The sequence below is a fragment of the Vicugna pacos genome, chromosome 4, assembly GCF_048564905.1.
Source record: "Vicugna pacos chromosome 4, VicPac4, whole genome shotgun sequence".
NCBI lineage: Eukaryota > Metazoa > Chordata > Mammalia > Artiodactyla > Camelidae > Vicugna > Vicugna pacos.
In genome coordinates, this window is record NC_132990.1 from 32583387 (window position 1) to 32605967 (window position 22581).

General features: G+C 36.9%; 1 protein-coding gene across 1 annotated transcript; it reads left to right on the forward strand.

The window, feature by feature from the left end:
* Positions 1–59: 59 nt before the first annotated feature.
* Positions 60–19633, forward strand: AK3 (adenylate kinase 3). The gene is made up of 5 exons (XM_006208139.4): positions 60–354; positions 10134–10253; positions 10499–10671; positions 11301–11419; positions 17573–19633. Exons 1-5 carry the CDS (start codon positions 204–206, stop codon positions 17691–17693), a joined length of 684 nt encoding a protein of 227 aa, XP_006208201.1. The 5' UTR covers positions 60–203; the 3' UTR covers positions 17694–19633.
* The last annotated feature ends 2948 nt before the right edge of the window (positions 19634–22581 follow it).

The window sequence follows — 22581 nt, forward strand, 5'->3', positions numbered from 1 at the left end:
CGCGGTTGAGGGTGCCCTGAGTCCTGAGGGGCGGGCGCTGCAGCCCGGCGGGGCGCGGGCGGGACCGCCGGGGCGGCTATCGCCTCACTTCCGGAAGCGCCTGGGCGCTGAGGTCGTCACCGGCTTGCATCGCTGCCAGCCGGCCGGCTCCGCGCCACGGAGCGGGAGAGCGCGCAGCCAGGCCCGGGCCTCTCTTTGCGGTCATGGGGGCGTCTGCGCGGCTACTGCGTGCAGCGATAATGGGGGCGCCGGGCTCCGGCAAGGGCACCGTGTCCTCGCGCATCACCAAACACTTCGAGCTGAAGCACCTCTCCAGCGGGGACCTGCTCCGAGACAATATGCTTCGGGGCACAGGTGGGAGCCCGGGCGGGAGGGGTGGCCGTGCTCTGTCGCCCGGGTGGGGATTTGTGGGCGGAGGGGCCCTGGCGGGGAAAGTGAGGATACGGGTCCAGGGTTTGGGGTGCAGCATCTCCCAGTTGTCGCCCCGGGCTGCTGAGCGACCGTTCCCCGAAAGTTCTGGTCTCCGTGGACAGCTTCAGGTAGGTTATTGAGGGAAGGAACTAGGAAGTTAGGACACGTCCGAAGTTAAAAGATTAAAGAAACCACGTGGTTTTCAGAGGCAAGTCCAGCCCCAGTCTCAGCCGCTCCTAAGGATCCATCGAGCTGTGTGTGGCTTATTCTCCCCCTGGCCTTGCCCCTGGCACTGTTAGCTCTTTCTTTTTTTACTTTTCTTTTTTTGTTAAACGTCATGGGATGTTCTGGTTCTGACCTTTCGCCCGTAATCTGAAGGTCGAGTGTTACTTACCGTCGTTGCTGTCACAGAACTGGCTTAGATGTTTGATACCCGCCCCGCCCAGAGGTTTCTTAGACGTGAAAGTATTCTTATGCATGGTTATCTGAAGGATTTAGTTTCTCGCGCCAAATAAATTCTTACAACTCAGCACAAAATCTACTGAACAAACTGTACACGTTACAATGGGTGGATTTTATCTTATGTAAATTATATCTTAAGAAAGTATGTGAAGTTAAAGTAAAGCCCTCTCTCACTCCCTGCCTCAGTCCCATTCTTCAGAGGGGAGCAGTAACATGTTTCCTTATAGAAATATGTTTATAAGCACATATGTGTATGTCACTTATTTTATGCAATATGTAATCCTACTGTATATGTATTCTGCACCAGTGTGTTTTCACTTTTTATCTGGGATATCTTTACGTGAAAACATAGTAATCCATTTCATTATTTAATGTTTGTATAGGTTTCTATTTTTGAATCTACTATGATTTATTTAACTGACCCCCTGTTGATAGGTTATATAGGTTATTTCTAGATGGGATTTTTTTTGTTTCAAAATACTGACATGTAAATGAAAAGAAGAATCATTTCACTGCTTTTAGTTTGTTTCTTGGAGTTCTTTGGTTCAGTGAATTATTACTTTTATTTTCCTCTTCTAACATTGATCTTTTAAAAATCCTGAAGTATTTTAAACTTTTCATAAGGTTAAACTGTTTGGCTCACTTGCTAAGTGTTCTTGACGCAACATAGTAGTTAGGTAATGATAAAAACAGTCTCCAGTACTGCAGCCGATTGGGGCAAGGTTATCCAAAATGGAAAGGATTAAAGAATCCTTAAGCGATTCTCTGAAAAATAACTCAGCAATGAAGCATAACTGTGGTTAGAGAACACCTTCAGTGAAGAGTTAAAAATACATGAATTTGTGAAAACACGAAGTATTTTTTAAAATTTAATTTAGAGCATTACTTTTAAGTAAAAAAAAAATTTTTTAATTAAGAAACAAACCTCTTATGGGGGAGGGTACAGCTCAAGTGATAGAGCACATGCCTAGCATGCGCAAGGTCCTGGGTTCAATCCCTAGTACCTCCATTAAAATAAATAAACCTAATTACCTCCCTCTCAAAACAAACAAACAAACAAAACAAACAACAAATTTTTTTTAATAAAGAAAAAGAAACAAGCTTTTGTTTATCCTTAACATCCTATAACATTCCTGCTGTCCTATTCCTGGCTGCACAACATGAAAGAGGCCAGAGGGAGGGAGAAGAGGATCTCTGGGAAAGATGTTCATCGTTCTTCAGGCGCCTGCTTTTTCTAGTCTTTACAGGCAATTCTTTAACAAAGAAAACAGAAAACAGAGTTTAAGGAGGTGTCATGAGATTGTTATTACAGATGTTCTGTATCTCAGGACTAAGAATATATTCTCAATAAATATTTGTGAATGGAATGGATATTTCCCACAGGATCAGAGCCAAAGGAGAGGTGTAATCTTTTATTTAAAAAAAAAAAATACTGCTGAGGGAGGGCATAGCTCGGTGGTAGAGTGCCTGCTTAGTATGCACGAGGTCCTGGGTTCAATTCCCTGTACCTCCATTAAAAAATAAATAAACCTAATTACCTCCCTGCACAAAAAAAAAAACTGCTTAATGTTTTTTGATATTAAGAGTAAAGTATATTATTATAAGGTGAGAAAAACATCTCACGAAAATATAAAAATGAAAATTAAATCCTCTGTGATTCCACCACCCAGAGACAATTATAATTAATTCTTTGGGGCTTTTTCTTAACGTTGTTTTTTTTCTCTTTTTTTCTCTGCTGCATTTGTATGTATTTACATAATTGTTATATTCTAAATGATTGGTTAGATACTTTTTTCTCCCTTACTGTGAGCACATTCACTCATTAAGCATCTTTAAAATCATGTTTAATTTCATCAAGATTGCACAGTTATTATTTTAAACGTTTTCCTATTGTACACTTATGTTGTTAACCATTCTTTGCTATAATTAATACTGTTATGACTATGCTTGCACATGAACATTTGGCAACGTCTCTACTTATTTTCTTTAAATAAATCCCCTAGTGTGGAATTTCTATAAGCATGGTACCATCAAGTACTGCTAAGGAAGGACAGTGTCAATTTACTTTCCAACCACTGTTTCATGATGGTGCTGTATTTTATAGGTAAAGTTTAAAAGCACCCCAGCGGATGTGATAAAGACACTGGAATTATGAGGCAACCTGTTGACGGCAGCAAACCTGAAGTAACTGTAGATGATCACTGAACTCTGGAGTCAGGGAACTTGAGTCTGTCCCTTTGTCATTAGTCCAGCCCTCATATTTGAAGATGAGGAAACTGAGTTCAAGAGAGGTTAAAGAACTTGCTCAATAATAAACAGTAGTTACTGGGAGACAAGGGTGAACACCCAAATCTCCTTGTATGCCAGTTAAATTACTCTTTCCATTATGCAGTATTTCCCTAATTGAGATTCATGAGATAATTTCAGATAGAGAAAAAATTTTTAATCTCAAAAATAAAGTTCAAATTAAAAAATTAATAAAAATTTTTATTTCAAAGTATATTTGAAAAATAATAACTGGCACAATCCTTTAATTTCATGAACATTATAGCTTATTAAATTGAAAAACTGAATCATTTGAAGAAAATAGGAAATAATAGTTCAGTTATGGCAGCGATTGTAAGGTTGCCGTATGATTGCCCAAAGTTTGAGAAACTGCACTGCAGGTTAGCGCTTCTCAAAGACATACTCCTGGACTAGATGACTACCCGTTTTGAATCTCATTTGTCCTCATTTGTAAATTGGGGAATTGAGCTCAAGAGGTAATCCTCAAAGCCTCTGTCGGCTCTCAAGATTCTGTATGTATGTCTAACATAACTTCTATTATATACACCCATGCAGCATAGATGTGCCTAATTAGAGTGATACTAACAGTAGAGCATAATGTTTCTGCAATGGCAAAATTTTTTATTTGTAATAGGCAATACATTTACATGGTTTGGAATTCCAAAAGGAAATTTAGTGAAAAGATCCTTCCAGAGCTATTTCATGGACATATAATCCACTGTTTACCTCTTGTCTGTTTTTTTGTTTTCTTTTTTATACAAGTGATAGTAAACTGTATATAGTATTTTCTACGTTTAACAATATTGCTTTCCATAAGGATTGCTCCATTTCTTTTTTTTTTTTCAAACAAAATAAGTTAGACCACTTAACAATTCCATGGCTAGAATCCAGGATAATCCAGGCAGCTCTTCTCTCCATCCATACATCCGTGAATTTGTCAGGCACCCAGTATGTGCTGGATACTGGAGATACAGGGACAAATCTTTCACTGGAGGTGCTCACAATCAGAACATGGGTAGGCAGGTGGCCAGTAGTTTACTCAGGCTGCCATAACAGAGTAAAACAGACCAGGCAGCTTAAACAGTAGAAATTTATTTTCTCCTAGTTCTGGAGACTAGAAATCCAAGATCAAAGTGCCAGCAGGGTTGGTTTCTGGTGCAGCTTTTCTTCCTGGCTTGCAAATGGCCACCTTCTCACTGTGTCCTCATGTGGCCTTTCCTCTGTTGTGTACATTCCAGATGTCTCTTCCTCTTCTATAAGGACACCAGTCACATTGGATTAAGGTCCCCCTTTATGACCTCATTTAACCTTAAGTACCTCCTTAAGGGCCCCATTTTTAAAGACAGCCACACTGGGGGTCAGGGCTTGGGCATATAGATTTTAAGGGACAAAATTCAGTCCATACCAATGTATAAATAGATAGTTTCAGCAGTGTGATAAATGCTCCAACAGAGACCAGTCTGTGACATTACAGAAGTTCAGAGGAGAAACTTTGGTTACCTTGGAGGTTCAAGGACACCGCACCATGAAGGGCCCCTTAAGATGTATCTTGAAAGATGAGTGAGAGCTTATCAGACAACAGAGGGGGGAAAGAAGCTTGTGCAAAGACTAGGAGGACCCAGAGTATGCGGGGCTCTTGCTGCGGCCATGGTTTGAGGGTGGGGTGCAAATGGCAGGAAGGTAAGTGGGGGAGAGTTAAGATGAGGCCAGAGCCACTTGGGCTTTTGTATAGTTCTTAGTTGAGATTTTGTCCTGAAGCAGAGTAGGGATGGGAGGACTGTAGACCTGGAATAGGAATTCTTTCTAGGTTCTTCACTGAAGAGGAGTCAGATTGGGTGATGGTTGGAGGGAGGACCAATGTCAAGGGAGGTTTTGATTTTCAGTATATAATTCTCATGAAATATCCCATGCATGAAGGTATTATAATTTGTATGATGGTTAGAAGAAGAATAAAATGAATACTTATTTGCCCACCAGTTCTTTGGGGTCCCCATCTATGCCCACCCATCACATCTCCTTCCTGTCCCCTAGCGGTAACCACTGTGTTGACTCAGAGCCTCTAATTATTTGAGAAAGTTTTTTTTTAAGCCCTTGATTGGGTGTAAAGCTATCATTTGACTCATTCCCTCTAGTTCTTCTAGTTTTATTTTGTTTTGCTTAAACGTGTTATTAAAATTTTATGTATGTTATAACAATGTTAAAAGCAATTTTGGCAGGAACTAGGTTAATTCTCTGTAGCCCTTTCTCTTGGCATATATTGAAGAGAACTGTATTTACAGTTGGTCAGGCCTCTCTTTTGTACTTCATACTTGCTCAGACAATTTTGTTTCCAGCTTACTCAGATATGAGGTGTGGTTGGTTTGGGTAGTGTTATAAGAATGACCAGACATTAAAAGGAGATACAGAATTAAAAATGGCTTTTTATATAATACAAACACCATCTCTCAGATTAATGTTTCCATGTTTTAGAATTTGATTATTATCCTTAAAATTAGACGTTAGTTTTAATCCTTCCCTGTTTTCCTTTAACCTTCCTCTTCCATTTTTATTTGTGTGTAACTTTATAGATTAGTTTATTTTGAATAATACACGTTTAAACTAGTTCCTTTGTAGGGGGAGGGTATAGCTCAAGTGGTAGGGTGCATGCTTAGCATGCATGAGGTCCTGGGTTCAGTCCTCTAAGAATAAATAAATAAGTAAACCTAATTTACCTCCCCCCTACCAAAAAAAAAAAAATCAGCATCTAAACTAGCTTTTTGTGTTTTGTAGGTCTGGAAGCTCCCAAATTAACTTTTTTGAATCTAAAAGGAAATCATTTTTTAATGAGGAGTCTATTTATATACAGTATTAAATGATAGGCAGTCAAGGGAATAAAAATTTACTAAATGTTCAAAAAATATGCTGGACAAATTCTTGCATAATTTTGGAAGTGGGTAAAAACTTGAAATGTAATAAACAAATGGCTTAGACTTTGACATAGAGTTGAATCTTTTTTTATTTTTCCTTTAAATGAAGCATGACAGGCTTCAGATTTTAATAATTTTTATAAATAAATGTTTTTTGATATAGAAATTTATTAATGATAATGAAAAAGATTATTAGACTATGCATAGGACTATCTAGTCACGAAACAAAATATTTGGACGTTTTTAATATTAACAGTTTTAATGATAATTGTCTCTGAGTAGTGTTGGGATTGTGAGTGGCTTTTTCTTTTGTTTTGCCTACTCGGTATTTTTCATCTTTCCCTTTTTTTAAACATCTTTATTGAGATATAATTCACATGCCATAAATTAACCCTCTTAAAGTATGATTCATTGTTTTTTATCCTATTCAGAATTATGCAGCCATCACCACAACCAATTTTAGGACTTTTTTCTACCCCAAAAGGAACCCTATTCCCGTTAGCAGTCACTCCTCATTTTCCCCCATGCTCCCAGCCCTGGGCAACCACTGACCTTCCTTCTGTCTCTATAGATTTGCCTACTCTGAACGTTTCATCTAAATGGAATTATGTCTGGCTTTTGTGTCTAGATTTTTCCACTTTGCATGTTTTCAGAGTTCATACACTTTGTAACGTGTATCAGTACTTCTTTTTTATGGCTAAATAGATAATTTTATGAGTATACCACATTTTATTTATCCACTTGTCATTTGATAAACATTTGGGTTGTTTCCACTTTTTGGCTATTGTGAATAATGTTGCCTTGAACATTTCATACATGTTTTTATGTGAACTTATGTTTTTATTTCTTTTGAAAAATAAACCTAGGAGTGGAATTGCTATGTCATTTAACTCTGTTTAACCTTTTGAAAAATTGCCACACTGTTTTCCCATTTGGCTATACCATCTATAATCCTGCCAGCATTGTGTAGGGGTTTCAGTTTCTCAGCATTCTTGTCAACCCTTGTTATGTATTTTTGATTATGGCCAGCCTGGTGAGTGTGAAGTGGTAACTCACTGTGGTTTCCACTTGTTATTTCCTTAATGACTAATGATGTTGAACATCTCTCCAAGTGTTTATTGGCCATTTGTGTATCTGCTTTTTGTATTCAGATCCTTTGCCCTTTTAAAAAATATGTGTTGTCTTTTTATTGTTGAGTTGTAACATTACTTTAGATACTCTAGATAAAGGTTCCTTATTAGATACATGATTTACAGAAATGTTCTCCCATTCAGTGGATTGTCTTTTCACTTTTGTTATGGTGTTTTTGAAGCATGAAAGTGTGAAATTTTAATGAAGTCCAGTTAAGAGTTTTGTAGTTTTAGCTCTTACAATTAGGTCTATGATACATAGTGAGTTAATTTTTTTATATGGTGTTAGGTACAGGTCCACCTAACCTAACTTATTTTGTAGATGGATATTCAGTTGTCCCAGCACCATTTATTGAGAAGACTATTCCTTCCCCCAGGGAACTGTCTTGGTATCCTTGTAGAAAATCAATTGACCGTAAATGTAAGGGGTTCCTTCTGGGCTCTCAATTCTGTTCCATTAATCTGTATGTCTATCTTTATAGTTCCAACAGTCTTTTGAAATCTAAAGTGTGTGCCCTCCAACACAGTTCTTCTTTTTCAAGATTGTTTCAGCTAGTCTGGGTCCCTTGTATTTCCATATGAAATTTACAGTCATTTTGTCAATTTCTGCAAAGACACCAACTGGAATTTTGATAGGATTGCATTGAATCTATAGATCATTTTCAGGGAATATTGCCATCTTAATATTAACTTTTCAAATCCATGAATATGAGCTGCCTTTCCATTCAGTTATGTCTTTAGTTTCTAACAACAGTGTTGTAGTTCTCAGACTACCAGTTTTGAACTTTTTTTAAAAGGTACATTGCCAAGTTTTTTATTCTTTTTGACACAGTTGTAAATGGAATTTTCTTAATTTCATTTTCGTATTGTTCATTTTTACATACTGTTGATCTTGTACCCTGCAATTTTGCTAAACTCATTTATTAGTTCTAATAGTTTTTTAGTAGATTCCTTAGGATTTTCTATATACAAGATCATATCATCTGCAAATACATTATTTTACCTGTTCCTTTCTGGATGTCTTTTAGTTCTTTTTCTGGACTGATTGACTTGGCTGCAGTCTATGGTACAATGTTGAAGTGGCAAGAACAGATCATCTTTTCCTAAGGCTATTCTTATACTTAATATGAAATTAAGTACTTTATTAATCCCCTGTCAATCCATTTTGTTGCCATTAGTTGGGGGTTTAGAAGAGGGCTTGGCCTGAAGAGTGAAAAGGGAGGGGAGGGTCCAATAGCAGTTTTGCGGACTCAGCCCTGGAGAATTCCAAGTTTTCTCCCAAACACTGTAAATAAGTTGGAGCTCTATGTCCCCCAGAGCAGTGGTCAGAATCCTGATGACAGAGGTGCACACATATGTTTGTGGACCTTTCCAAGAGGGCATTTTAGTGAGTCCTGAGTGCTCTCGGAACTTAGGGCCTCTTCCAGAAGCTGTTTGGAAACCCTGGCAGTACACCTGTCAAATGGCAGCCAGTTTTCATGCAAGTAATGTGCTTAGTTAGAAATCCAAAGTTTCACGGATTTGACAATCTAGAATCTGTTCTGAAGTCAGTATGTCAACTCATACTAAGAATTATGAAAACAGTCATAAACTTTTGCTCTTTTTATCTCTGACTCCTGAGAATTTATCCATCAGAAATAACTTAGAAGCACCCCCACCCCCCGCAAAAAAAAGAAAGAAGGAAAAGAAAAAGAGTGTTAAGATCTTTAAAAGCAGCAGTGATAGGGAAAAATCAAGACTAATTTAAAGAGTTTAAATGACCAACAGTGTGTACTGCCGTGATAGAGTGCGTATATATCTATATAAATATATAAATACATATAGAGAGAGATATAACATAGATATATATTTATGGAGTATTACAGTTACCAAAAATGACTAAATGAATATATAAAATCACTGAAAAGTATTTACACAATGATACTAAGTGAAAAAAGATCACAAAACTATAAGTACACAGATTATTACAGTGGTATTATAATTTGGAATATATATAAATAGTTTGGTAAGAGTTGATGAGGAATTAAAATACTATCGTGTAAGAATGACATTTAGTTGTGGGTAATATTTTTATGTTTTTGGCGGGGAGACAATTAGATTTAATATATTTATTTATTTATTCATTTATTCATTCATTTATTTATTTAATGGAAGTACTGGGGATTGAACCCAGGACCTCGTGCATGCTAAGCATGCTCTCTACCACTGAGCTATACCCCACCCCCCTGGGTAATATGTTTAGATTGTTCATAAATTCTTTTCCATGGTGTTTTATTAATAAAAATGTAACATAATTATGGTGCTAATCTGGTCAAAAACTGAATTGTGACGGCAGGATCTATTTTAGAGGATAAGAAAAAGCTCTACAGTAACATGATTGCAGGCACTTAAACTGAGCCACTTAAAATAATGATTATTTCAACTTCTTTTTAAAAAAAAATAATTTCAGTTAGTCTATATATTTTTTTCTCAATATTTTTCTTTTTTTTTTAGCTGCTGCTTTTGTGTTTTTTTTTTAATAGAGGTACTGGGGATTGAACTCAGGACCTCATGCATGCTAAGCAGGCACTACCACTGAGCTATTTCCCTCCCCCTTATATATATTTTTTTTTCTGATAGAAAATTTAGAAAGTACAGAAAAGTGCAAATATGTAAAAAAAAAATCACAATTCTATCACACAGAAATGACTACTGTTAACATATTGGTCTATAGCTTTCCATTATTTTTACGTTTACATATTTTGACATAACGGAAATTTTGAAATAGGCAGATTATTTTGTTCCCTCTGTTTTTATCACAAAAGTTGATGATGCATATTTTCATCTGAGTGTGCTACCCAGAGGTCTTCTTTAGGCAAACAGGTTCCCCGAGGCCTAGAATGGGACAGAACAAATAAATGCTCTTGCTGATTTGCATTTTTTCCTGCCTCTGCTATAGAAATTGGTGTGTTAGCCAAGACTTTCATTGATCAAGGGAAGCTCATCCCAGATGATGTCATGACTCGGTTGGTCCTTCATGAGTTGAAAAATCTCACCCGGTATAGCTGGCTGTTGGATGGTAAGTGGAATATTGAGAATATTTCAGGTACCCAAAATGATGTGTGCAGACAGGAGAGTGAGCATTTCACAGGCTACAGACATCCCAGGTGGTGGGCAGGGGGCCTGAGAGCTACTATTTACCACCCTGGTGTTTTGGGCCAGCCATCTTCTGGTGTTAATTGCTTATGTTCAGATTGCTCAATGTTAACGAATTTTCTTCCTTCTTCCCTTTCTTCCTTTGTTCATTTTTTTTAATTTCTCAAGGCTTTCCAAGGACACTTCCACAGGCAGAAGCCCTGGATAGAGCTCATCAGATAGACACAGTGATTAATCTGAATGTGCCCTTTGAGGTTATCAAGCAGCGCCTCACAGCTCGCTGGATCCATCCAGGCAGCGGCCGCGTCTACAACCTTGAATTCAACCCTCCCAAAACCATGGTGAGTAGTTGTGTTGGAACTGACTCTGCCTTCCACGTAGTCGATGGTTTCCAGACCTCTTGCCCTCACAGATGACTTTGGATACCCTTAGATGACCAGAACTCCTGAGGGCATATTTTCAGGGTACTTGGTGTAGTCAGCTAGGCTAGTCCAGTTAGCTTAGTAGTAAAGGCGTCCCCAGGAGCAACAGGGATTTGTTATTCCTTTAGAAGCATTGATTGATTTCCTACTCTGCATTAGGGAGCGTGTTATAAGTTGGGGCAGTGGGGATTAGCTTGGTTTATTTAGGTCTTGTAGCTGAAATTCCTAGTCTGTAGCTGAATCTGTGTATGTATACACACACACATACACAAACACACACACGTATTCGCACATATATAATATGAAAATATTTAGAGACCACTTAGAAAACCCTTTGCTCTAAGGAGAAGGTGACTGACACTGTGGAAATGATCCTGGGGTCTTATAGCTCTGTGTTGAAATGACCTGGGTTTGGATTTGATTCTATTTATTTAAAAGCACATTTTTGTGCTTGGTGCTTGCACAGATAAGATGTCTGTCTGAACTACCTATAAAAATCTTAAAAACTATGGTATTATTGATGCTAGTGTCTTCTAACTCCTGTTTAGGGCATTGATGATCTGACTGGGGAACCTCTTGTTCAGCGTGAGGATGATAGACCAGAGACAGTTGTCAAAAGACTGAAGGCTTACGAAGCCCAAACAGAGCCCGTCCTGGAATACTACCAGTGAGTCTGTCACTTTTCTGAATTTCTCTTAAATGAGGCACTTGTATGATAGATCATTTTGTATGATGAAGCACTAAATTATTTTTTATTATCCATGCTTTACAGTCAAAATGCTAAAGCACCATTAGATCTAACTCAAATTGGTTTTAATGATGACAGAAATGTATTTGCTTATGTAACAGAGAAGTCCAGAAGGTAGTTTGGACTTCAGTTGCCCCTAGGTTTGATCAGAATTTTGCCATCCTCTCAGCTTTGTATAGGCTTCCTGCATAGTTGCAGACAGTTGGTCAGGAACAGCTACAGTGTCATCTTTATGAAAGGCTAAGGGGTCCCTTTTCCCCCAATGAACAAAAGCTCTAGATTGAACCAACTTGAACAGCCACTGTGGTCAGGAAATGCCTTGCATTTTAGACCCAGGGTACTGCCCATTCCTGAACCAGTCCCTGGGTTGGGAGAGATTACACTGATTGGTCCACGCCCAGGGTGGGGAGTGGGTCAGTCTCTCCCAAACTTTGCTGTCTGGTATCAGGAGGGTTGGAATGAATGCTGGGGAGGCAAACCTAATAGTGCTCACTACCTGTGACAACAGCACAGAAGAGTCTCAAAGGGCAACTAATCCTCAGATATCTGTTTGGCAAATAGTCTTTAAAAGCTTATATTCTGATATGGTTTTGTTAGCCCTTGAGAGAATTCATACCCCACAACAAATTTGGGAACACTACTGAATTAGTATTTGACTCAGGCTAAGAAACAGTTCAGCTTCTTTACTCAGCCTTTCCCCTCTGCTAACAGGGGATTGATTATGTCCACTTTCGTCTATTTACTTCCTGAGTAATGATTCAGCACCAAGACTTTCCAGTGTTGTGGTTAGAGCAGACTCTGGAGCCACACAGCCTAAGTTCAAATCCCAGTTCGCCATTTATTAACTTGGCATTAAACCTCTTGCTTAACTCTGTTTTCTGCTCTGTAAAAGAGAGGTGAGAATAGAAAGTCGAAAGATGGAGTTAATATGTGTAACTTCTTAGAATTGTGTCTGACACATAGCACTATATAATTACCTGTTATTGTTGTTGTTGTTGTAATGGGATAACTATGCAGTGAAATCTGAAGCAACAGTCTCCAAATTATTTTAATAGTTATTTCTGGAGGGTGAAATTACAAGGAAGTTGGCGATTCACTTTCTATAGTAGTTGTTGCTATAATTTGGTGATTGTATGAGCCAGGCTCTGCAGATTACCAGCTGTGTAGACCTGGGCAAGGGCTTTTCACCTCTGTGCACAAATTCTTCATTTGTAAAGTCAGATCAGTATTGAATAGTACCTACTTTATAGAGTTGTAAAGGAAATTAAGTGAGAGAGTCCAGGTAGAGACTTACAACAGCCCTGGCACTGTAAATCACTCAGTGGTAACAATTATTATTTACTCTGTTGACACTGTGCCAGGCCCTTGGTCCACACAGATAACTAGACCCAGTTCCTGCCAAGCCCCAAAGAAACTCACCTTTATGACGCAGAGTGCTGGGTAAACGCTACTGATCATACAATGTGGTGTGTTTATATCAATCAGGAACCTAATTCACACTAGCTTATGCAAAAGGGAAATTTACTGGTCATGTAACTAAAAGGTGCAAAGGTAGATGGCTGGGTCCAGGTGTTTGGTGTCATCAGGCCTCGGTCTCACTCAGCTCCATTTTCCTGTGTTAGCTTCAGTCTCAGGTGGGCTCTCCCTGTGTGAGCCCCTCAGCATTAGAGCTCATCTCCTACCAGTTCATTTACCTCAGCAGAAAAGAGAGCCTCTGCCTGCAAAAGTCCTGGAATTAAGACTGACTGGCTCTAATCATGTCTATCCTGGAAGCTGGGAAGTGGAGACAGTCTCATTCCAATCTCATAGACTGAGTTTGGTGAAGAGATTGTTTCCCAAGAGGAGTTTGTTATTCATTCAAAAGTAACCAGAAGAAGGGAGAACACATTGTTCCTGAGCTGATAATAACACTGCCAGGCTATTAATAGAGGTAATAACCGAATGCAGTGGAAGTACACTGGCTGTAGGGATTAGTTCTGTAAAACATGGGAAGGAAAGTTGGGGAAAGCTGAGATGAAGTGGATGGCCCAGGTCACTGTCTCAGGAGATACCCTAGTCTTTCTAGGCTTCTGGCTTTTGTCCCTCTTGCTATTAATTGAAGCATTTCCTTCTAAGCTCCTGTGCACAGAACTAGAACTGGACTTAACCAACAGTGTAAAGTGGCATTGGCAACAACCTTAGCAAGAGTCAGCATTGTAATTTTAAAATACTGACAGTTGTATTGTTTTTAGAACTCTTCTCAGCTGTGGGACATTTGATAGCACAATTAGATGTGTTTATAAGCAACAGGATGCTCTTACTCTTTAGAGGACTGATAGCTGAAGCTGATTCTATTTTATTCCATAGAAATTCAGGTGACAAATGTTCATCCAAAGTACAGCTTTAGGATTGAAAAGGTGCCTATAGTTGTTCCCCCAGTAATTAACCCACTTGTGACATTGGCTTGATTTTAAGATGTCTCTTCAAGAGGCTTACAGCAGTTAAGAAACTTAACAAGATGGCTGTGAATTTAGAAGCAGGAGGGCTTTAGCAGATGTTTCTTACAAAGAAAACAGTGGGAATTATTTTAGTCTTAACTGTAACCAATCTTATGAGGTACTCAGAAAGGAATACTTTTGTCCCCAGTGAAACATCTTAAAATCTAGTGGAAAGGTTACAGAGGTATGACTGATCCTATTTTTAGAAAGCAATATACCCGAGTTCTTTATTTGTTCTTATGAAGCCTTTAAGCCAGTGTGTGTATGAGTGAGGTTGGAGAAGGGTAAACAAGAGGAATGCCAGAATCACTGGCAGGAGTCTGTGTTTTGAAAGCAGCCCCTGGATTCTGATTCTCCTCACCATCGAACCTCCAGGAAAGTGGAATGAATAGGCTTTGGCTGCTGGTAACGATCCAGACAAATCTGCCTGGAAGAAATGGAGAAACCAAACAGGAAACCCAATAAAAACAACACTTTTTTTATTCCCCTTTCCTCTAAAATTCAGAAGGAGAGCATAGAGGAAAAAAATAAACCTAGGTGAAAAGAAGGAAGGATAATCAAGTATTAGAAAGCTGTTTTGCAAATGCATAAGTAGACAGAGAAAGCCAAGGGTGTTCTGGTGTCTGGAAGGCACTATGTTTGGAAACCTACCGTTTTGGTGATTTGAGCTAATACCTTACATTTTTAATAGTTTTATCAGTAAATAAGGAAATGGATTTTAAAAAGGATTAAATGAACTATTATATGTAAAGCACTTAGAATATGCTAAAAAAAAATTGACAGGTGCTCTTATTTTTTAAGTAACCATTTCTGTTAGCCAGAGGGCATAACTGAAACTAAAATCTGTTTTCCAACACCCAGCCAAGTGCCTTTCTCTCTTCATTACACAGACCTATACTTACTGAGACCCTTAAATCCACACTATCATCTTTTAAGAATCACTTTGAAAAGCTCATTAGGAAGACTCAGGTCTCTGTGCTTGCGGGTGTTTTCTTTCCTTTTCTTAAAATTGAAGTATAATTGACATACAATATTATATTAGTCTCCAGTGTGCAATACAGTGATTCAGTATTTTTATACATTACCAAATGATCACAAGTCTAGCTACCATCTGTCACCATACAAAATTAATACAGTATTACTGACTCTATTCCTTATGATGTACATTACATCCCCATGACATTTATTCTATAACCAGAAGTTTGTACCTCTTAATCTTCCTCACCTATTTTCCTTATTCCCCTACCTCCCTCCCCTCTGGCAACCACCAGTTTGTTCTCTATCTGAGTCTGTTTCTGTTCTGTTATGTTTATTCATTTGTTTCTTAGGTTCCACATATAAGCGAAATGATACAATATTTGTATTTCTCTGTCTTACTTCATTTAGCATAATACCCTCTAGGTGCATCCATGTTTTTGCAAATGACAAAATTTTATTCTTTTAAATGGCTGAATAATATTACACTGTATGTACATACTACATCTTCTTTATGCATTCCTCCACTGATGCACACTTAGGTTGTTTCCATATCTAGGCTTTTGTAAATAATGCTACCGTGAACATGGGGGTGCATATAGCTTTTCAAGTTTTTTTTTTCTCTTTGATAAAAACCAGAAGTAGAATTTCTGGATCATACTGTAATTCTATTTTTAATTTTTTGAGGAACCTCTACACTTTATTCCTAGTGCCTGCACCAATTTACATTTCCACCAACCGTGCATGAGGGTTCCTTTTTCTCCACATCCTCATCAACACTTGTTATTTTATTTTTTTGCTTTTTGATAAAAGCAATTTGATAAAAGGTATGGTTTTGGTCAGGTCATTTTGGTTTTGATTTGCATTTCCTGATGACTAGTGATGGTGAACATCTTTTTATGTGTCTCTTGGCCATCTGTGTGTCTTCTTTGGAAAAATGTCTGCTCAGGTCCTCTGCCCATTTTTTTAATCAGGTTCTTTGTTTTTTGGATGTTGAGTTGTATGAGTTTATATATATATATAGGATATTAACCCCTTATCAGATATATTGTTTGCAAGTATCTTCTCCCATTCAGTAGGCTGCCATTTTATTTTGTTGATAGTTTCCTTGGCTGTGAAAAAGCTTTTTAGTTTGATGTAGTCCCATTTGTTTAACTTTGCTTTTATTTCTCTTGCCTGAGGAGACATACCCAAAAAAATAGTTATGACTGATGTCAGAGAGCATACTGCCTATGTTTTCTTCTAGTAGTTTTATGGTTTCAGGTGTTACACTTAAGTCTTTAGTCCATCTTGAGTTTATTTGTGTATATGGTGTGAGAAAATAGTCCAGTCTGATTCTTTTGCATGTAGCTGTCCAGTTTTCCTGGCCCCATTTACAGAAGAGGCTATTTTTCCCCCACTGTATATTCTTGCCTCCTTTGTCATAGATTAATTGACCACATAAGTGTAGGTTCATTTCTGAGCTATCTGTTTGGTTCCATTGATCTATGTTGCTATTTTTGTGCCAGTACTATACTGTTTTGATAACTGTAGCATTATAGTATAGTCTGAAGTCAGGGAGCCTGAGTCCTCCAGCTCTGTTCTTTCTCAAGACTGTTTTGGCTATTAGAAGTCTTTTTGTATTTCCATACCAATTTTAACATTTTTGTTCCAGTTCTGTGAAAAATGTCATTGGTGTTTTGATAGAGATTGCATTGTATCTGTAGATTGCCTTGGGTAGTATAGTCATTTTTAACAACATTAATTCTTCCGATCCATGAACACAGTTTATCTTTCCATTTGTTTGTGTTGTTTTCAGTTTCTTTAGTTGATGCCTTATAGTTTGCCAAGTATAGGTCTTTTACGTCCTTGGTTAGATTTATTTCTAGTATTTTATTTTTTTGATGCATTTGTAAGTGGGATTGTTTTCTTAATTTCTCTGATAGTTTGTTACAATTAGTGTATACAAATGCGTCAGATTTCTTTAGTATTAATTTTGTATCCTGCAACTTTACTGAATTCATTTATTAGTTCTACTAGTTTTTGGGTGGCATATTTAGGATTTTTTATATATAGTATCATGTCATCTGTAAACAGTGACAGTTTTATTTCTTCTTTTCCAATTTGAATTCCTTTTTTTTCTCTTGTCTGCTTGCTGTGGCTAGGACTTCCAATGCTATGTTCAGTAAATGTGGGAAGAGTGAGCATCCTTTTCTTGTTTCTGATCTTAGAGGAAATGCTTTCAGCTTTTCACTGTTGAGTATGATGTTGGCTGTTGATTTGTCATAGGTGGCCTTTATTACAGAGTTATGTTCCCTCCATACCCACATTGTTTAGCATTTTTATCATAAATTTATTGTGAATTTTGTCAAAAGCTATTTTGCATCTATTGAGATGATCATGTGATTTTATTCTTCAATTTATTAATGTAATATATCACATATTTTCAGATAGTAACCATCTCTGCATTCCTGGGATAAGTCCCATTTGATCATGGTGTATGATCCTTATTGTTGAATTTGGTTTGCTAACATTTTGTTGAGGATTTTTGCATTTATGTTCATCCGTAACATTGACCTGTGATTTTCTTTTTTTGTGGTGTCAGACTTGTCTTTTTCTATTTCTTTTTTATCATCTTTAGGAAAAAAGGGGTGTTGGAAACATTCTCTGGAACAGAAACCAACAAGATCTGGCCACATGTATATGCGTTCTTACAAACCAAAATTCCACAAATAAACGAGAAAGCACCAGTTACTCCATGAGAAAAAGTGCGTATAACATAAGATGAGCAGAAGCTCCTCTGTGCATTTAGAAGTTCCTTGTCCTAAGAATCTTGCATGTATAAATTCTTTGACAATTGTATTAGTTTCATTTCTACTGATTTTATTCTGGAAATTAAGGATGTGCCAAATGAGTCATAGAGAAAGATTCTTCTTTTGAAATATCTAGTGTGTTTTATTATCTTCTATGGGTGTGCAATTGAAAAATACCAGAGGTGTCTTAACTTGAAAAATCTTGAGCATAATTAAAAGAGCAATTAGTAATAATCTAAACTTTTGTTCAGAAGAAAAGTGGTTGATAAAATTTCCTTATTTTTCTGGAAAAGTAAAAAAAAATTCTAAGTCATTTATGGAAAGCATCTTATCAGAGGCTTTTGTGTAGACCGATGCCAAAAAAAGAGATCTCTAGCACTGTGGTAAAGTTGTATGGGACACTATGTCTATAAAATTCCAGAAAAAAAAGCAACTGGACTTATAGATTAGTTGCAGGATGAAAGTTCACTGCTGCCTTTTAATGACCTAACTAAAACAAACAGACTGCCAGATATTTCTCCAGCAAAAATGGGATTATCTCAAATCAGTAGAGAATTGCAATTTGGGGTCTGTAACAATGGTGAGCCACATGTGCAAATGAGCCATGGTGTGCAAATCCTCTGCACAGCAAGGGAATGAGAATGCTTTTATAGAGGGTAAAAGGAAGTTGGGAGGGCTGTAGTAAACCAAGAGTGCATGGCTTTTCATTGGCTGAGTCCTTGCCTGGAAAGAAGAGTCTGTCTTCTTCCTGTTGGGCTCCACTCTCTTCACAAGGCATGAGGGCTCCCCCTTCTGGTCTTCTGACTATTTTAATTAAGGTTTCTGTTTGTTAATTTTTTTACATTTTACACTAGCAAACTTATAATAGCCATATATGCTGCATTTTGTTGTTAAACATACTGTTTACTCTAAAATTTCAATTTGCTATAAAAATGTATCAGTTAGCATATAGGAAAATATATTTTCCTGTGACTTATTTTCTCTTGAAAATACTTGAGTACCGAGGGATATTTGTTAGAGATTGACACCATAAGTTCTTGCAAAGCACCATAGTTGAATTTTCAGTAGAAAATTTATCAAATACTTGTCTTTTCAGATGTTACTCAGGTTAAGAAATGTGTGCTTTGGGAACTACTTGCCAGTTTCTCTTTTTGATCTAAATGTATGATCTGCCTTAATGAGTAACAAATTAAACTACAACCAAAAAAAGAAAAAAACATAAAAGAAAACCTAGGGTACTAGGTAAAGTAAGCACACTTTGTCATTAAGAAATAGATCAGGTTTGCCTGGGGAAAATTCACTTGACATACATAACAATCTTAATTCGTAAATAGGTGTAGCAATTACAGGATTTACATAACATGTTTAAAAAAACCAGGAAACTAATTGATTTTGCTTGGAAGACTTCTTTACTCCTAATCAAAGAAGGTGACACCTACTAGTGTTCACTGCTATTCTACCTTAAAGGGGAAGAATCTGCCAGTGAATGTAATCCAAGCAGCCATTTTTAAATGAAGATGATTTGATTCTTTAGTGGGGCGACAGGATACACGCTTATGTACTGTAGCCTGGTGGGGAGAATGAGGTAATATGAGAGGTTAAGGAGAAATCAGACAATGTCTTCAATGGCAGTATCTACACTTAGTTGGTGCTAGGTCAAATGAAACAAATGAAACATTGTACAAGCTGTTATTAACTGCCTTTGAAAATTTGGCCCATTTTTATTCCAATCACTGAAAATACAAATGCCAGCAAGTGATTCTTACGTATTTTGTGGGGAAAAAACTTACTTTTGTTTCTTTTGATTTTTAAAAGTTCAGTGTTGATCTTTTGAAAATGTACCAAGGCTTTTAAAAAGGATTACAATAAACATTTCATTATTTACAAAAGCTTCCTTTAATGCCTTATTTGAATGTTAGTATCATATGCTTTTCTAAAAATGTTGTGAACTACTAAACTTATGAATTATCAAGCATACATTAATATCAACGTATTAGAATTAAATGGAAATTTAGACCTATGGATATTACTTTGTCTTTGGTAATTTACAGGGCACACTCTCTCACCTTCTGTTCTGCTGCCTTGATGTCTTATTGGTTTCTGAATTAGTGACTGCTTTCTAATTGTCTTAAAACAGTGCATACACTGGTTTCATTTTCTATCTCCTGCTATAGTATTAGCACCAAGCTGGCCTTCTTGACACCTTAGATTTGGAAATCCAGAAGAAGGATAGAAGAACATGAAAATTAAGACCTTTCTTCCTGTGATCACTCCTCCCCACTCCTAAAACAACCCAAAGTTTTGCACATACATCCACTATTACAAAAAGTACTTATTTTCTGCTGTAATAACTATAATTATGATTTATGTGCCACATGGAAATATGTCTGGAGCTGAATGCCAAGACTAGAAGCTACTATACCTTAGTTAAAGGCTAATAAGAACAGTATTTCAATCCATCACCCCTGTTTCCTGGAGTATAACACTTATTTTGGTACACCTTTCATAAGCAGGGTGTGCTGTGGGAAGTGCAAACTGGCAGTTAGTACCATCTGGCAATTTTATTTCTCAGTTCCATTTGAAATGGCTCAGAATCTAAACTGTAGCCCAGGGCTGCTTTTCCTTCAGCTATTTACAATGGCACTTGAGCAAAATAAAATATTTTGGACATTCATTTTTAGACAAATTTTACCTGTTAACAGCAAATCATGATAATTACAGACCTCACCTCAGATTATATTAAATTGCTGTAATATTGTAACCAATAGCAAGAATAAATTGTATTTTGAAGTATGTTTAAAAGTTGTCTTTTCACTGACAAAAAGAAAATATTCCCAGGCACTGGTAAACTGCAGAAATAGCCTTCCTACCTTTGCCATTCAAGATTCTGAAACACAGTCAAAATAGTTTAGCTGTGTTTAAAGCTTCTGATAAAAGTTTTGTAGAGTCCATACCCTACTCTAGCTTTTGTTTTTTACCTTTAGCTCACTGGTGACTACCTGTTTTTCCATACATATAGCACTGAGTAAACTGTCATGCCAAAATGCACTTTGGAAGGATTTCACCAAGGTATAAATCAGTTTGGTGATATGTCATATTTTACCAAAAGACTCTGAGTGTCTGAAGAGTAAATAGCATGAAAAAATCATGCTGTTTAAAGAAACAAGTGAAATATGTGGGATTTTCTTATCATTTTCATACTTAAAAAAGAGCAAACTTCAAGTCTAGTTTTTCAAGGCTTAAGAGGATGGTTTCAGCTTCATTATTAGATGGTAAGGAATTCATAATCAACTTTTACTCATCTTAGTACCCCTCCCCCCACCATTAGCTCACATAGTAAGCAAGCAAATGAATACTTATTGGATGAGTCAGCTTCTCAGACGACCTGTGAAACAGTACATACATGTCCATTACAGATGGGCAATGGATGCATACTTTTAAGAACTTACTAAAATGCATATGATATAGTGGCAAAACTGAAATGAAAGGCCTGATCTCAACCCAGACAAGTAAGTTTCTGTTCCACATCAATTTAAGAACTGAAATACATGACTGACTTTGAGAACAGTATTTGACATCTCTTTTTCTCTGAAAATATCCCAAGTTTAATGTCAGGATCACTTTGCCTAAACCCACAATCACTGTTTTCATCCTATAAAATAATCCACTTACTCAACTAGATTCATGTTCTTTGGGCAGCATGTTAATTCACTTTTAAAAGCATAAAAGGAATGCCAGTCTGAAAGAAGTCCCAAGTTTCCTAAAGAGAAGTCATAGGAAATAGTGAGTTCATTAGGCAAAATTTGAAAAAGCCCACTAATGGTATAACTGTCTGAGAATGTTACCCATCTCTCTCTCCTTCAATCAGTACTATTTCCACTACCACTGATTAAATGACACTGAGTTAACAGGGGAAAAATAGAGTGATAACTATTTCTTTTAATCGCTTATTAGAAGATTAATTTAATCAAATGACACAAGAATCTTTGATGGATACTTTGGTGTTAATGGTGTTTCTTTCTTTTGTTTGGACTTTCCATGGTTTATTTAATTTGGAGAAAGTTGTCCAACCTGAAATGCAGATTATCCCTTTGCTTAGTATATTAATTATTTAACAAACAGAAGACATTTCTTCTAGTAGGAGTTAGTTCTTAGTACTAAAGCAAAATAAAGAAAAATAAAAAGGATGTAAATTTATCATTGTTAGTACTAAAGTACTGCTAACTATGTCAGTTATGATCTTAAGTGCAAATTGTGGCATCAGTCAGTAGTTCCCAGAATAAATCCAGTCACTTTCACATTCAGAACATTAGAACACGTCCCTTTGAAAGTGAAAGAACACACATAAGCCACATTTTAAAATATCTCTTCAATAAGTCCTATTTTAGAAAACAAAAATCAAAAACACCCTTCAGGAGTAGTTTACTTAGTTTGTTGATAATTTCTCCCCTTCTAGTCTTCAGCCTTTAATACCTCTTAACTTAGGGCAAAATAAAATTCAAAACAATTTGAGTGCTTACAAAGAAGAGTGAAGCTGAAGAATGGAAAATACTGGTTCAATTAACATTTCTGTGAAACTGGGGATTTTACCCCTATGTTCACATTTTCCATTTGATAGGAAGGAAAAAAACAAGCGCTTGCTCCAAAACAGGAAAAAAAGGGGAAAAAAAAAAAAGAAAAAACTTCTAGAACTAGAACTAGGTCACAGTTTAAGAAAAAAAAAAAACAGGCTGATGAATACTACCATAAATTAGCCAACCATTTTATTATAGAGTATATATTTATATCAAAAGCACAAAGAGAGTTTTATTCTGAAAACCAGGAAGATTGTGATGTT

Excerpts from the sequence above, each read along its gene's own strand:
- AK3 (XM_006208139.4), top strand. The coding sequence starts at position 204 with ATGGGGGCGTCTGCGCGGCTACTGCGTGCAGCGATAATGGGGGCGCCG. Across the intron at positions 355-10,133 it reads CAATATGCTTCGGGGCACAG|AAATTGGTGTGTTAGCCAAG; the intron begins GTGGGAGCCCGG and ends CCTCTGCTATAG. Across the intron at positions 11,420-17,572 it reads CCCGTCCTGGAATACTACCA|GAAAAAAGGGGTGTTGGAAA; the intron begins GTGAGTCTGTCA and ends TATCATCTTTAG.